At 36.9% G+C, this 17,435-nt stretch overlaps 1 protein-coding gene across 1 annotated transcript in view; it reads right to left on the bottom strand.

Annotated features, from left to right (window-relative positions):
• Positions 1–17,435, bottom strand: part of THSD7A (thrombospondin type 1 domain containing 7A) — a 623,382-nt gene that overhangs the window by 170,255 nt on the left and 435,692 nt on the right. Inside the window, exons 5-6 of the mRNA XM_081079273.1 lie at positions 7,700–7,948; positions 4,804–4,985 (exon numbers count right to left, since the gene is read on the bottom strand). Of these exons, the coding sequence (XP_080935399.1) occupies positions 4,804–4,985; positions 7,700–7,948 (431 nt within the window). The remainder of the gene's footprint in view (positions 1–4,803; positions 4,986–7,699; positions 7,949–17,435) is intronic.

The raw sequence follows: 17,435 nt of genomic DNA, 5'->3' as shown, positions 1-17,435 counted from the left end.
TAAGTTACCTCTGGGGTAGACCACTGACCTCCTTAATCTAATTCCCAGCATGGAAATTTTTATTACCTTCCATCCCAGTGGCTGAAACCTCTTGGCATCTCACTTTCTATTTTGTAATCTACTTATCACATAGAAATTTCATAGGGTGATAGCTCTTCTCTCCCACAAAATATCCAGAGAACTGATTTCCTAGGAGGATCTGATTCCTTCAGGGATTTCCTATATTTTAATTATTCTATAATTACATTACAGTGCTTTTTATTTCTCCCTGCATCAGTGTAGGCTTTGTTTCCAAAATGTAGCCATTGTGTGATTTGGTACCTTTTTTATTTACTACATTAAGAAGAGTAGAGCACAACATGATGTGCTTAGAAATATGATAAACTATGAAAAGTGTTCTTACCTTCATTAATCTATCCCAACAAAAGTGTTCATAACCAAACTTTATATATCTGTTCATATTTTTAGGGATCCTTGTGCCATTTTTATGTAAGTAAATTTAAAAAAAGTTGTTTTTTTCTATAATTTACATCTATATAATGATGTTATAGAAAAGTCAAGAAACATGAAAGCATTTCTATTTCATGGGACAGCTTTGATATATTTCTAGCATAATAGAAAGTGAAAGAAAACCACTATATTTCCTAGAGAATTTAAGGACTGTAAAAAATCTCTGATACGCATTTCTGATTGAGATGTTATGTAAAATATGCTCACCTACTTGTTATTTCAAAAGTGGTGGATAGGAAAGGTGTAGCACTAACCTTCAACGAATTCTGATACTTACTTTCTGAAATAACAGGGAAATAGCACCATAAGTGTAGCTTTTTATTTTTAAATAGCTTTGACTAAAGTGGGCTAGTTTGTGGAAACTGTAGATAAAATACTACAATTGTAAAGAGTTTGCATTCCATTTAGGGACAGTGACTGTTTTATTCTCCTTACTTCTTTGCAGGATGTGGGAAAATACGAGCTCTTTATTCATCCTTCTGTCTGCCCATTCACAGTTCAATCATCCTTCCCTCCATCCTTCTTTCTACTGATCCTCCAAATCTTTCTGCCGGTTTATCTCATTCTAGCTCGTCATACAAGCACATTATACTGGCTGTCTTCCTTAATAACCTCAAATCCCACAGACATCATCCAGATTCCACTCTGGATTATTTGGTATGTTTTCTACAAAAGCATGTTCTTAAGTTTCCTATAATATAAATCATGGTAAGCGTCATGGTGCTTTATAACCAGTATTTTTGGTTTCCCTTATTTAAAAACATGTTCAATCTGTATCAAATGGCAGAATTTCTTGAGTTGCTATATGGAAAATCTATCTTTACTTCACTTTGGGAAAAAGGAAAAATCAGTGCATGTTCATGCATGCAGCATTTGCATCAGCTTTCTAGGATTTACACTGATAACCTCCCCACGGGCTAGGCTTCTTACTGTCAGTTTCTGATAAGGGAAGGTTTCCTGCCAGCATAAACTGGACATTTTTCACAGCCAACTGGAATTCGGATCAGCCGGCGGAACACAAATTGTCAAGGGTTGTACTACTAACTCCTCTCAGTTGTCAGGATTGAGAGGGTTACCTATGGCCCGCAGCAACACATGAATAAAATGTAGATACTCTCCAATATCAAGTAGATATATTTTTCCTGTTGCCTATAGACGCTATCATCAACTTAACAAACATTCTGATGAGACAATTCAATTGGCACAGATGTGATCCCAAGTTGTGATTATCATACATTATATACTCTGTACTTTAATAACACATACGTATTTCAATTTTCTGGAAATTAAATACGTTACCTGCAAGGAGGAAAATTTTTATAGCCTAGTGTGGTGTGAGTCAGTTAACAGCAGTGACTATGTCAATAAATAATGCCTTGTCCTTGTGGTAAGGTGTTCATTAATATGATATGCCAAGATAATAAAGGGAGTTTATGTGAATTTCATATCACTTGTTTTCAATATTTTTGTATCAAGAAATTTTATTTTTGAGTTAGCGTATTTTATTTTGAGTAAGGCATTTCTAATAGCTTGAATACAGATGAAAACAACTTTCATAGGACACATACTGTGTTTCCCCGAAAATAAGACCTAGCTGAACAATCAGCTATAATGCGTCTTTTGGAGCAAAAATTAATATAGACCCGGTCTTATTTCACTATAAGACCAGGTCTTATATAATATAACATAACAACATAACATAACATAGCATAACATAACATAACAACACCAGGTCTTGTATTAATTTTTGCTCCAAAATACACATTAGAGCTGATTGTCTGGCTAGGTCTTATTATTGGGGAAACACGGTAGTATGAATCTGCAAAAACAACAGTACAGACTTTTTTTCTTTAAATGAAGTATAACGTGAATTGCTCTTCAAGTAAGATGTTCATGGACAGAGCTAGGATTTCTTGAGATAAGTACCTTATTATTAGAAGTGATTGAGGGAGTTATTCTGAGAGGTTTCCTTCTCTTTATAAAGTAAGTTTTTATTCTTTCACATTTATTGAAAGAAGACAGACTACGAACAATCTATACAACGCACAGTAGTATTGTTCTCCATTTTTATAGTCTTTACATGTCATCCTTGGGAAGCTGGTGTATTGAATAAGTTTCATACTGGGAAATGTTAAATGCTCTGGGGAGAAACTCACACTACCTAAGTTGTGAGAAAAAAGAGCTACAACTTTTAGGGAGAATCAACTAAAAGAGTTTTTGCAAAGTGTAGAAGAGGCTTATTAGTATTCTTCATATTTGACACGAAAGACACAGATTCCTAAGTTATTCATGTTGTATAATTACATGATAAATATTAATTTTAGGAGAACTGATTATTCCTGTATCTATTGATTTTTGATTTGGCATTTACTTAGTCCAACACATACATCTTAACTATGCTATTCTTTTTTGTTTCCTTTTTTTGTGTGACTATTTTTGGTGCACTGCAGTGCTTTGACAGCAGTAGGGAGACCCCATGACAAAATGAGTTTTAAAAATATGGAGTTGCAATTCAGAATTCTGGAGGCTCTTTTGAAAGTAATAACCTACAGGACATAATTGACATTCAGAAACTAAAATCTGATCTACCTCTAGCAATGAAATTATACTACTCTGAAAGGACTGCTATAATAAATCCACTTAAGAGTGTTAAAAACGTAACCATTAATGTGGCCAAGAAAATATGAATGTACTAACATTACATGTTTTATGCTGCTTCCTTACAATTTCAAGATACATTAGTAGTAAAATACAACCCTAGGCTAGATTCCTAAATGAGTTGACATGCTATGTAAAGTTAGTGGATACAAAACAATTAAATTTTGCAAGTTGAAAATGCAAAACGGCAGCCCTATTTTCCATGAATAGCTGGTCACTTGTGCCACGACTTTTTGTGGAGGCAAAGGACACATCTCTCCTTTTGTTTTTTGAAATATCCATTTCTCTTGGTTGTTTCCCTTCTTTTCTGGTCATTCTTGATCAGATTCCTTCTCTAAATATTCCCGTTTTTGTGTGTGTGTGGGGGGAGAGGGTCTTTTGTTTGCTGGTATCACCTTTATCCTTATTCTTTACCCTTTCCAAACAAAATATTTGCTGGGAAATACTATCCTATCATACCCACAACTTGCTAAATATAACATACTCATCTTTTCTGGCAAGATTTGTCTTTTGTTTTTGCTTTTCTTTAATGGTGTACTTTCACACATGCTGTTCCCTCTGTCTGGAGTAGACTCCCTCTTGAATTCTTGGCCCATTTAACTGTAGGAAACGTGTGTCATCACTCAGCTCAAGTGCCACTTCCTTCCTCTGTGAAGGTTTCTGTTTTTGTGATTCCCCCTACAGTTAGTTACTCTGATACTCATTTACAATGCATATAATATTGTATGATAATTATTGGTTTGTTTGTGTGCCCTCATGCTGACCATGAGCACCTTCCTGACACAAAATTTGGACTGGCATTTCTATCCTCACAACCTTACACAAGTGTTGGAACTCTGTTGGCAACTAAAAAATATATGCTGAATAGATTTGAGATAGAAGTCCTGTTATCCCTCAGGTAGAGAGAAACGTAACAGGGTCTGTTTACAACATGGCTTAAAAATATTCATATTTCTGTGGACTTAAAGCTACTAAATGAATATAAACTTGATCCAATAATGACTAGAGTAATATTAATTCATAATATACATTTAGCCCTGGCAATCTGTTTTTTTTTTTTTTTTTTTGCATTCACTTATCCTATTGCACATTTATCACACCTGGTATAAAACAAAATTAAGCAAAAAAAATTCTAAGATGTGATTTTTTTTTTTTACTGTAGTTTTATTCTGTAATTAGTTCATTTAAATTCAGATAGAAATTTTCACTCAATACTATAACGTACTTCTCAACCACATTATAAACAGCAAAAGGAGGTGTTTTTTTATAAGCAGGTGTTATTTCTTATACAAAAAAAAAAAAAAGAAAACTTGGGCTTTAGAAAATATACTTGCATTCTTTGCATATACTTACAAAAATGAGTGTTTATTCTATTTTTTATAATTAATTACTCCTACTAAATTTAGACTCAGAGCCTAAAGTCAAAAAATTTAATGAGAGACTTGTCAATAAATCAGAATTAACCAAAGAGTGAATGGCTTACATTTTTACAACTAAAATTTAGATTCCTATTCACCACAGTGGATATCAGCCACGATGTGAATAGAAATATGGATATTCGTGCCCCAGAGGGTTGAATATATAACCCTCCAGGGTCATCCCATGTGAGATCCCTGAGAAGAAAACCATGTTTACCTTCTTTGTCCTTGTGGGTATTTAAGTGTGAGAGGAGGTTTTCATTGATCTGAACGCAGTACACCTCTCGTGTCTGGACCCCTCCCCCACAGAGGGCCGTCTGGTTGCCTCGCCTTTTGTCCTGCTGACTGAGCAAAGGGTCCACGCGGCACTCGGTCCACTCCGTGGTTCTCCAGCCGTACCTAAGTAAAGAACACACCAGCTGTGGCAACCATGTTTATTCAGTAAAACTTTTCTCTGCTCTTGTCATATTTTTTCCAAAGAAAATTAATCTAAAAATCACTTTCCTCTTGAATCAGTCCTAGACTACTAACTGCACGTGTGGTGCAGATTCCGTTTCAATCTCTTCTCCTTTATCTTCAACAGTGCTCCATTTAAAGAGGGGTTAAATTTAGGACGATCCTGTTTTAACTGCAATTACTGGAAGTTGTTTATACATATTTTATGAAAGGAGAGCATAATGCTGAAAACATGAAATTTTATGTTCAGTTAAACTGCACTCAGGCTTGCCCTTTTCTGGATGCTTATAAACAAAGGAGGGTTGAATTTGAGAATAGAAAACATTTTAAATGACGATCAACCCAAACATTTGTTTTGCCTTTAATAAAACACATGAAAATTGCTTCTTCACACTGGATCAAAATTATAGTTGTGTGTGAGGATTAAAATATATAACATAGCAATTCAGAGTTTTCTCTTTATTGTCAAGAATCTTGAATGTTTTCCTGTAGCACTGAGCATCCCTGATGAGTGCTGATAAATGATGAAAAGAGCTGACATTTCTCATCAGCGGAACACAGGAAAGATGATCTGTGATTCTAAATTAAAGCTCCAATCAAGATTAGGATGGGGAAGAAATGTTAGCAGCTCGTCAACCCAACACGTGCACTAAGGAGATGGCCAGGAAAAACCATTTCCCAATGCCACTGAAGACAGAAAGTAATGGCATACCTCCACCTCAAGGAAAGTGGATATTCTAAAAGCACAAGGAAAAAATGGCTCATGAAGCACTTTGTGTCACTTTAACCAAGACACTTCGTTACTAATCTGATGAATAGCCCACATAGGTAGAAATGGACATGCTAATGTTCATCTCAATTAAACAGAAAGATTAAATGGGGCCTCAGATGTCTCATCTAGTGCTTTGCTTTGTCAATGGTAAAGTTTTGTGACAGTGAAGCTGATTTTCATGCCCATTTTTCATTTTTAAGTGGGGATTCGTGGCTTAGCAGAGGTGCAAGATGGGGGTATCAAGGAATAACACTCCTGACATATGTTTATAGAGGAAGTACAGCATTCAGGTCAAGTCTAAGCACATGGATATTTGATACGTTGGGCGGAGGCTGGAATTTTAAGGAAAGTAAAACCTTACAAGTTGTTCATTAGGGGAGTTAAAATGAAAATGTTATTTTATTTTTATTGACTGGAGTCCCAATTTAGGTCACCCTAAGGAGTCCTGTGAAAGGAATAGGCTTTCAATAATGTAAATTGGGTTACACATTCTAAAAACGCTACCCTCCTAAAAGGGGGAGAAGAAAAACTCAGAATATATCTTTATTGTGTTACTGTTGTTTGACTATCTGAGAGGATAAAGAATAAAACACCTAGCTTGAGACAAAATTAGGATAAAAAAAAAAAAACTCCTAGGAGACCAAACACTCTGATTGGAGACCCTGGCGACTTCCTCGAGCCTAGTATGTGGAGAGGAACACACAGTCAGTGGGACTGGCAGAGGAGTTAGGACAGAAACTCGTTGGCGTTTTCAGTCACTTGTTACCTCAGGAGAGAATGGACTATTCCAGAGTGCTGCAGAACTGAAGATCTCATGAATCACCATTATCTCCATTATTATTGTTAGAAGGAGCAGTAGGAGGAGTAGCTGTAATTTACCTCCTCACTGGGTCATGAAGTTTGAGCTGTCTACATGTTCTTTAAATGTTTAGAATATTCCAGATAAGCTCTCAATGAAGCTTGTTTACATCTGTTGAGAAACTAAGATTCTCTAAGTTATTTTTATAAATATTCCATATTCAGACTAAGCTGAAATGTATTTGTTGCCAAGATAATTCACAGTAATGTCTTGGAAATGATGGTTTTTTTTTTGTTGTTGTTTTGTTTTGTTTTTTTTAAGGACAAAAAGAATATGGTTATACTGACAAATATTTCAGAATTAGTCTTATTTATCTGAATTCAACAAACATTTATTGGGCAACTGCTGTATGTCAGGCCCTGTGATATAGGCTTCAGATTTAAAAAAACAACAGTTGAATAAACACAGTCCTTGTCTTCAAGAAGCTTAGAGTCTCATAATTTTGATGTAATATTTTATTCTATTCAATAGGATTTTTACTGTATGTTAATAGGATTTGCTCAATAAGCAGCAGAAACCTATATTTTGGAAGTTTATCTTACAGAATAGGGTAGACAAAGTATGGCCCAATGACTAAATCCAACCTGCCCCTTGTTTTTGTAAATAAAGTTTTATTGGAACACATCCACACTCATTTGTTTACATGTTGTCTAAAGCTTCAATGGCAGAGTTGAGTCAATGTGCCAGAGACATATGTGACCCATAAGGCCAATTATATTTACTATCTTCCCCTCTACAGAAAGAGTTTGCTAACACCTATTACATAAAATATATAAACAGAGAACTGCTGCTAAAATCTAGCTTTCATGGACATTTGGAAATTCAGCTTGTTAAAAACTTTCATTTTGTAAAACTTTTTTTTTTTTTTTAGGCTAGTGTTTGTAAAGAGATATTTTATATTTCTAATTAGAATTTGTAAAAAAATCACTATTTCCCAACATAGTATTCAGTTGAAATTAAACAGCTGAACAAACATGCAATTTGGGTAGCGAAGGCAGCAGAGGCTACAATCCTCTATTTACTCACGTGGCACAGGGCGTAGCTGCATCTCCTTGAGACACACAGGGTTCTTTTTCCTCAAGTTCCGGACACTCCTTCTCACTGCCAATAGGAAACTTTCTGATGATCCGTGTCCTCACACGAGTGCCTTTAGGAGATGCCTTATCGAGGCACGTTTTTGAGCAGGGGCCCCATTCTGACCACTCCGACACCTGGCACTCTTTGGTGATCACACAGGACTGGAAGGTCATGGGCAGCTTCTCTTGTTGGCAAAAGCTGCAAAAGAGCACCGATAGTCTCACCACAGACTCATAGGCAGTCATCAACTTTGTCTTCTGCCCTGCAGAGTGAAATCAGCTTGGACGCTTTTACTTCTACTTGGAGGTGCAATTCTAATTTCATTGTAAATATATCAACTTTTATGATGTGTAAAAGCAGCTAGATTCACAGCTAACATTTCCATTTCCTCCTATTTTACAAGAGTTGTTAAATCATTCATAAGACATTGAAAATAAAGGGACTAAGCAAAATTAACTGAAACTAAGTTTACTGTATTTTTCATTTCGCCCATTCCAGATTTGTTTTAATTTAGAAAATGAGAAACCTAGAACTGTTAACAAATGATAATTTCCATTCTGTTTTGTGGTTTAAATGAACATCCTTGGCTAACTTAATGCAATATAGTTTTGTCCAGAAAAGTAATTTAATATATGCTTACCATTATCTTTACTATTTGAAACTTTAATTGTCACTTACAATCATAATGTACACTTATGCAAATACATCAACTTTTCCAGGTCTCTAAATACATATGGGTATCTTAAATATGTCATAAGCTATAGAAACAGAAATCTATTTATATCTATATTACTGCGGAGATATAGTCTAAACAGATCTCTCATATATTTTTATCAGTAAAGTACTCATGTTCAAACTCTCTCTACTCCTTCAATTGCAGGGATGTTGGATTCTAAACTGAAATGTCTACATATGAAGATAAAGATGATGTCATGGACATCAATGACTAAGCACATATGCATTCTGGGGGGTTTTCCTGGAATTGAATGGCCTTGTGTTGAGTCTTAGTTGAACTTTTGCCCATTCTTAATAACCAATAGTACACGTTTACAAGATACAGGCAGCCCATTGCCAGCATAGAGCTGTCTGTTCCAATGGGAGGACACACTAATAATTCTGCCTTGTCATTCAGGTGCTATATTTAACTACGGCAATCAACCATACAGAGAGGCAGGTCCATGTTAATGTAACAACTCACATCCCATCTTCTTAATTATACTGGCATGTGTATGAAAATTGCACTCTTAGGAGACTGGGCTCAAAGCATCAAAGTCCATTTGTCTGAGTTGAGAGGTCTGGGAGGAAGGAGAGTGATGGTCAAAGGGCCTTGGGAGTCAGCTCTGTTTTTCTTATAACAACAGAGGGGACTGAAATCCCACTTTTATTCAAAAAAGTGGTAATGAGCAGTAATGGTGTATTAGGTATAGCATGAACCATAAAGCAAAATTTTCTTTGTGATAAGCAAGTTTTCACTGTTATACTTAGGAGTTTATCCATGAAAATCAGGCAAATCATGTCCAAATGCTGACCTCCAAAACTCTTCTCTTACAAAAGTCTCCCTATTTAATTTCCTCTTGGGTACATTTCCCATCCCTCATGGACTGTTTTCATATACATATGCATACATTATCCTTTATGTAATGCTTATTAAGTTCATATTGTATGCACAGCAGAGGATTAGCAATCCCTTTTAACCTTCTATAAAGAGTGTTAACATCAGTTAACTGCCTCCAGGTACAGTTACCCTGGTAACCAGATGAAAGTTGAAATGTCAGCTATGTTAGTAGATCATATTATTTATGATAAAACGACCCCTTTGGATAAATTCCATCTGCACTATGGAAACTATAAATACCTGGTAGGCTTCCCTGAAGAGGGCAACTCTTAGAACTCTTAGAACAGGGCTTGTTTTTTGGGAGATTTGCAGGCTATGCTACCATTATTTCAAGAGATATCAGTACCTGTGAGAATTTCAACTAGATGAGGAATGTCTGATGCTGCCATGATGACAAGTTCTGATTCTTATTCTATACTGTTCTAAGCAGACTGATGCTAAATGTGGTTGGCCTATGGTAGTTTTGTGAGTCTTGTGTATCTGAAAGTTTTTACAGCTTACATTTAAAACTAAACTCATATCACCTCATTTGATACTCACAATAATCCTTTTACGTAGGTACTACTATAATTTCCATTTTGTAGGGAAGGGGTCTCTGAAAGGGAATGTGTTCAAGATCAAAAAGCTAGTAAGTAGCTCTTGGATTTTCTAAAATCAGAGCCCATTTTCTTAACCAGTCTGTCCTGCTTCTTCTCAGTTTAAAATGATTGTAAATCTCAGTTTGCTTTAGCTGAGGGTGAGGCCAAAGTTATTGGCACATTGTGTTAATCAACTAGTATCACTATTTTATAGGCCAGGATTTGTACCATCCTTTGCAAAAGTGCTGCTTGTCCTAAGCAAGACTTAGTAACTAGGGAACACCCAAAACAAAGACATTTTCCTGATAAATGTTAACAATTTTCAATACAGGTCCTACATATGAGAAATCAGTAGCATAAACATGAGGATAGTATTAAGTGATATGATTATGTACTTTTTAAATATTATGTGACATCTACCTATCTATAGTTTGTCTCTCCTGTAATTTTTCAATACCCCGAACCATTATTTCTACTTAAGAAGGACAAAGACAAGATCATAATAGTTAAGTTGGAAGCACATAATTCTGCTTGGGGAGGCATGGAACGTTACATAAAGTAGTAGATTACTACGGTGAATTTAAAATGATATGTTAGAATTTTCCTGATTGATATAAAAGTAATTAATAGAGATATGAAAGAAAAAATAGCCTTTTATTTGTTGGTGGGTGGGGGAAATACATACTTCCTCTTGGCCTCAGAGTGAGGAGCTTGTGTTGAACAGCAGAAATAAGAGTGGAAATGAAGCCTAGGTCAGATCCAGGGCAGTTATGTTGATTCAGAAAAGCACCTCCTATGGGTCAGGCACCACTCAACGATTAGGAGACAAAAAGAGATGATATTTGCATGTTACGTAGATTCTGATGGTGGAACAGAGAATGGAATATTAGGGTACATGTTTGGAGGCAGGGAGACTATGATGATGATGATGATGATGATGATGATGATAACATTAATATTTATAATAAACATATATTGAGTGCTTACTATGTGCCAGACATTGGTCAAACTGAGTGAGGTACGATCATGGACATGAGTTTAACCTTTATTGCATGACTACTATGAGCCATGTACCGTGTGGCATTTTACCAAGATTATCTCATGTAATCCTCAAAACCACTCTTGAGAGATCCGCATTTTTTAGGATAAGAAAAATAATCTAAATGTCTCACTCAACGTGAGAAAGGCGCAGGACTGGCATTTTAACTAGATCTTTCTTCTGATGAGGTTTATGAAGGTGTCAACAAAGGCAATTACAATAGAAATTCAAAGAAGTGACAAGCTATAAGAAGACTTAGAAACTACACAGCCTGATGAAGAGTTGACAGGGTGAAATCATTTAAAAACTTGCAAGTTTCAAGCCTTGGTGATCTGGTTGAGCAGCACTGCAATTATTTGAAATAGAGAACATGGAATGAGAAAATAGTTTTTGGCAGTTGGTAAATGAGTTCGACATTGATATCTTAATTTGATATGGACATATCCAGGACACAACCAACAGAGTGAAATGCCCAGTAGGCAGGTCCAGAGTTTAGGGTTAGTGTTTAGTAAAGTTCTGGATGGCTTATACACGTTTAGAGATCCTGAGCATATCAGAGTTCAAAGCTACGGCCACAGGAGTAGCTGAGCGCTCGCACACGGGGGCTCATTTTAGGCATAATTCACACACGGACTTACAGTGAGACTTGGCTGGCCCATGAGCATCATGGTGTTTATTCATATCATTTTTTGATTGTTCATGAGACTAATAAAGTTATCAAATCATCCATGATTACTACATTATTCAGCTGCCATCCTCTACCATTCTTTCTTTTATTCTGGCCATGCAAAACGTTGATACTAAAGAGTTTCGGGGAACTACATATTCTAGTTCATTATGGTTTTCAGAAGAACATGACTCTCTGGGAAGTCCAAGGTGTGGGCTATGTTTCTGCAAGGATAGCCTAGTAGAAGATATGATGGCCACTGTGATAATTTCCTTTATATTTACGTGGTATGTTCAAGATAGCCCAAATAGTTAAGACGGAATAGAACAAAAGATCGGCTTTGAGACAGAAACGGATATTACTTAGTACACCTTGTATCAGATAGAGTAATCAGATAAGTATTGGTAAAAAATGAAAAAGTGTAGAGTAAAATTTAATACTTGTCTTTAAAGAAACTTCATTAAAAGATGACAGAACACAGATATTCCTGACAGGTACTTTTAAACTCTGATTATCCAGTATATTTAACATTTTTTATTTCAGGTCAAGGTTAAAAAACTGATAAACTGTAAATTTCATTTTATTTCAGTTTTGATCATTCAAGTGATAATATACAAAAAAGAATCCCATTTTAAATCTTTTTCCTAAAATTAATTCTGTAGCCCATTTAATCATCATAACACCTGTGAAAATACACCTTCTTTCTGAAGGTAGCCTAATTAATATACCAAAATACCATTATGGTTATTTAGCTTCTTAAACAGAATCTTCCCATGACCCTCATTTTCTGAAGATCCAATCCAAATTTTCCTTTCTGGTAATCAAAGCTCTCCATAATCCATCACTACTTCACTGCTCCCTCTCAGGTTGTCACTTAGCCAAAATTAACTTTCAGTCCTCTTCCCCAGTCCTCTTCCTCTGCCCTCTCTCTTCATTGTCTCTAGAGAAGAGTAGCCAGTTCTATCCTCTCACTTTTATCTACACTATTTGCCATTTAGAGTCCCAGCTCCCAATTCTTTGCCACTCTGAAGCTAAGTCTCTCAGGATCAGGTAGTAAGGGTAATGCACAGGAAAAGTCTCCAAATGTGGCCTGAACCAGCCCTCCCCACACAGCATCATGTGACAATTTTTCCTTTTCATGAGAAGCAGATGAAATTATAGACTGAAAATACGATGCCAAAGCTACTGGCAAGAAATATGTGTCCCTTACAAATAGGTAAGCTGCATATTGAATTGGCAAATTGAATTGAATTGCTGCATTGAATTGGCAAAAGTGACACCTATAAATCCCTTGTTTGAAGCCTCTTTGCTTGGAATCTACTTGTTTAATATCTCTCCTCTCCTCTCCTCTCCTCTCCTCTCCTCTCCTCTCCTCTCCTCTCCTCTCCTCTCCTCTCCTCTCCTCTCCTCTCCTCTCCTCTTTTCCCCTCCCCTCCCCTCCCCTCCCCTCCCCTCTCCTCTCTCTCTTTCTCTCTCTTTCTCCCCGCCCTCCTCCTTCCTCCCTCCTTCCCTCCCTCGGTACAGGTATAGACATATGAGAAAAAGCCTTTACTCCTTGTGTTTCTAGTGAGAAAAAGAAAGAAAATGTATGGTTGGATGTCATCATAGGCCCTCTCTTTTCAATCCAGAGAAAGTAATAAAAGTGATCAGAATAGTTTCTCTTCGTCTTGTTGAATGAAGCCTAACATCGCAGTCTGGGGCTCTGGAGGTAGAAATTGTTCCTGAAGGCTTAGTTCACTCTAGAGTTTTGCTCCTCAAAGTTTGGTCTATGGATCAACACCATTGCCATTAACTGGGAGCCTGACAGACACACAAATTCTCAGATCCCCAGGCTACACTCCTGATTCAGAATCAGTATTTTAACAATATTCCAAGAGATCCACATGCACAATGAGTTTGGGAACACTGGTCTGGGGCAAACTCTCCCACCCACTGCAAATGTATAAAGGCATCCAATATTTACCATCGGCTAATGAATCTTTATTAGGATAGCCCTACTTCTGACACACAACAGGAACTGAGTAGATCACACAAAGTGGGATTATCAGATATGAGGTGGTTTCTACGATAATTGGATGGGCTGGAGAAGAAGGCTTCTAAGCCAAGCCTCCAGGACAACTTCCAGCCCTCAGAGTCACTTTGCCATTTCTCTAATCCACAGAGCTGATTTTGCAGCTACAGAAAGCCACATTTCTAGCACAAACTTCCCTGTAAAATGAGTAAGTTGTTCTGCCTCTTCCTACTGACCTCAGTTTAGAATCCAAGCCCATCTCTAGCACTGTATTGGAGTCTAAATCACATCTAGAAACCTGGCTGCAAGCGACTTTGCATGCTTTGTTGTATATTATAGTTTTCTGCCTTCGTAGTACAGAAAATCCCACTAGAGCAGCGTTCGTCCAAATGTGGTCCCTGGATGAGGGAATTGTTTGTGAGGGGTGTGTGATGAGCTAAGCACAGGAATTAAAAGTAAGTATGGAGGTATTTTTACAGCAATTTGAAGACTGCAACACTCAAGAGCATGATCAGTACACATAACTTGATATGCCGGGTATAGACCAGTTCTGTTAATGTTGAATGCCATGGTGAGAGGTATATGGCATGAGCTACATGTGAGACATGCACAGTAGAACTGCGTTATTGGGAGCTGTAGAAAATCAAAGACAAAAAATGAAAACCAGCAACGCAAATCTGACCTTCACCACAGACAGCACAGGAAGCACCGCATTGGTGATGTGGGATGATTCATGAGCCAGCCGACCTGTGCTCAGTTCCTAGCTTCTTCACGAGGCCTGCGGACTATGAGGAGCTCATATGATGTTTCGGAAATATAAATCATTTTGGCACTAAACATGTTATCTATAAACAAGATCCATAGCAATATGTCTTTTTTAGTTCCTGTAGAATTCTCCTGTAATAAGCACTTGTAATATTCTTATTGAATTAAAGAACATGCTTTCTTTCTGTAAAGATACAAGTGAATTCAGTAGCACTATTCATGTTACAGGAAGTTTTTTTATATATACATATATATATATGTATGCATATATGTATATATACATGTATATATACACATATATATGTATATATGTGTGTGTATATATATATATATATATATATATATAGAGAGAGAGAGAGAGAGAGAGAGAGAGAGAGAGACAGAGGATATTACCCTAAATCTTTCCATAATATTAACAAGCACCCTCAAATTTTGTAATATGAACAAATACAATTTGTGTGCACAGTAGATTAAAATATTCATTTTATTTGTATTGGTGTGCACAGTAGATTAAAATTGGTGTGCACAGTAGATTAAAATATTCATTTTATTTGTATAAAGCAAATATGTATTTGTAGGCTTGTACCCTCTGTTATGACAGCGTGGTCACGCACTTAATTTGATTAGGTAATTTGCTCCAAGAATGAAAGTGATTGTTCTAATCCTGGCCAGCAAAATATAGGAGTCATGGGGCTTAAATCATATGTAGAGTATTATTGTAACCCTATTGACTATTTCAGAAAAAAAAAGGCATGCTTTTCGGGATAGCTGCATTTTTCAAATACACCGATGGATGACTGACATGGTATGGACAGCCATCAGCTAACTGAGAGTTTTGTCTACAGTCCAATCTCCTATGCTTGCATATAAACATTTAATTTTAAAATTATATCCAGAGATTAATACAAGAATATAATGCTCAGATACATTTATTTTCCCTCCCAATCTGCTGTTTTCTATTTCAATGAAAAAAGTGAATGGACCAAGAGGATCGCCGGTTTTTCTGAGTCCCCAATTTGCAGCCAGTTAGAAAATGATGAGCTCCTACTCAAGAGACCCAAGCCATTCCTAAATTGCCACCCTTGAGTTTCATGACTGATCAGGCAGCGATTACTCTGCTCCATAGCTTTTCCATATGGTGAGATTCCATTTTCCTAAAAGGTCTCTAAAGTCCCTTTCTTCCATAAAATTTAAGACTCTCCAGTTTTCATAACCTAATCAACCTGAATTCTCATTGGCTTGTGTTTCGAGATGGAATCTTTAAACAAACAAACAAACAAAACTTTTCTCAGCTTTAACTATGTTGAAGCTGCATTCCTTTTTTAAACTCAAAATTAAATTTCCTGTAATTTACCATTTATTTATCACTTTGAGTTAACAGTTTACAAATTTTCTGAGCTAATTTCACTCTCTAAGTGTACCCTCTCCTTCACAGAATTCACGAAGTTAGAAACAATCATTCTTCTGGAATTAAACTACATGCACAAATCACTTTCTTTGTAAAGGCAAAGGTCTTTCCCCTTGCTTTGATATTTGAAAAGCTTTTGTTGAGCTGCCGGGAACATTGCCAAATGGTGTCACCTGCCAGCTGGAGTGATCATATGCTCCCTATTAAAGCTGAGGGCCACGGTATTGGTCAACAGCTGAATGTGAGGGTATCAGCACTGCATGTATTTAGTAATGGGATAAACTGCTACAGCAGTGAGGCCTCCCTGGAAGGACCAGTACATGTATTTTCCATCGTTTTGCACAGCACATACTTGCATGCAGCTGTTTCCTTATCACCCATGCTGTTCCAGGTGGCGAACCATAATGGAGATTCATGGCACAGTCTCAAAGCCACTGCAAGTGAAAACTCTAGACAGCTTTATGAGACAGGGTAAAAACTACCTACCAGACTTCTAAAAGGGTGGTATGTGGCATGATTAATTTGGCAATTCTTTTCATCAGAGGCATTCTTTAATATTAAGGAAATTTTCACCTCTGTTTTTAAAACTCCAATTAAAAAGAGAAGGGAAACATAACTACAGTGATATTTTAAATATTATTTTGGGTTCTGTATGCAATTTCAATGTGTGTTGGGAGACCTGGGTGGGGGGCAATTCTTAGACAACAGCAAGTTGTCTGAGAATTCAACATGATTGTGACACAGTCTACCTGGAGATAGTGTCAGATGCCACAGGTTAAGGGTTCATTCATACAAGACTGCCATCCCACCCCATCCCCTACTTCAGACACCAGACCAGTCCCGAGTCCAGGTTGTTACCTGTACTTATGACCAACTGAGTATAAATCAGAGGTTCCCATATCCCCCTCCTCAGGTTCAATTAATTTGCTAGAGCGGCTCACAGTACTCAGAAACATTTATATTTACAGTATTACTGGTTTGTTATAAAAAGATATAACTCAGTAACAGTGAGACGAAAGAGATGAACAGGGTAATGCATGGGGAGAAGATGTGGATCTTCCAAATATGTCACACTCCCAGCACCTCCATGTGCTCCAAATGCGTAGCTCTCTGAACCCAGTCCTGTCAGGGGTTCTTGTGGAGGATTCACTATATAGGCATGGCTGATTAAATCATTGGCCACTGGTGACTGACTCAGTCTCAAGCCCCTCTTCCCTCCTTGGAGTTTGGAGGGTGGCATTGAAAGTGCCAAACCTCTAATCACATGGTTGACACCACTGGCAACCAGCCCCATCCTTAGGTGCTTCCCAGAAGTCACCTCACCCACATAACAAAAGACACCTTTATCACTTTCAACAGGTAAGAAAACCCAAGGGTTTTGAGAGCTGTAAGCCAGGAAACCAGGGACAAAGACTGATTCTATATGAGGAATAATTCTGGTCATCTAAATGATCAAATATATATTTTTATTATAAATTATAATATCACATAGCAATTATTTGTAAGGAGAATTACCACGTATCAGCTAAAACACTGATTGACCATCATAACTTTTATGACAAATGGAAGAGAGAAATCAAGCCTCACATATCCAATTTAAGG

This window comes from Rhinolophus hipposideros (genome assembly GCF_964194185.1).
Source record: "Rhinolophus hipposideros genome assembly, chromosome: 18".
Lineage (NCBI taxonomy): Eukaryota > Metazoa > Chordata > Mammalia > Chiroptera > Rhinolophidae > Rhinolophus > Rhinolophus hipposideros.
This window is presented reverse-complemented; position numbering and strand designations above follow the sequence as displayed.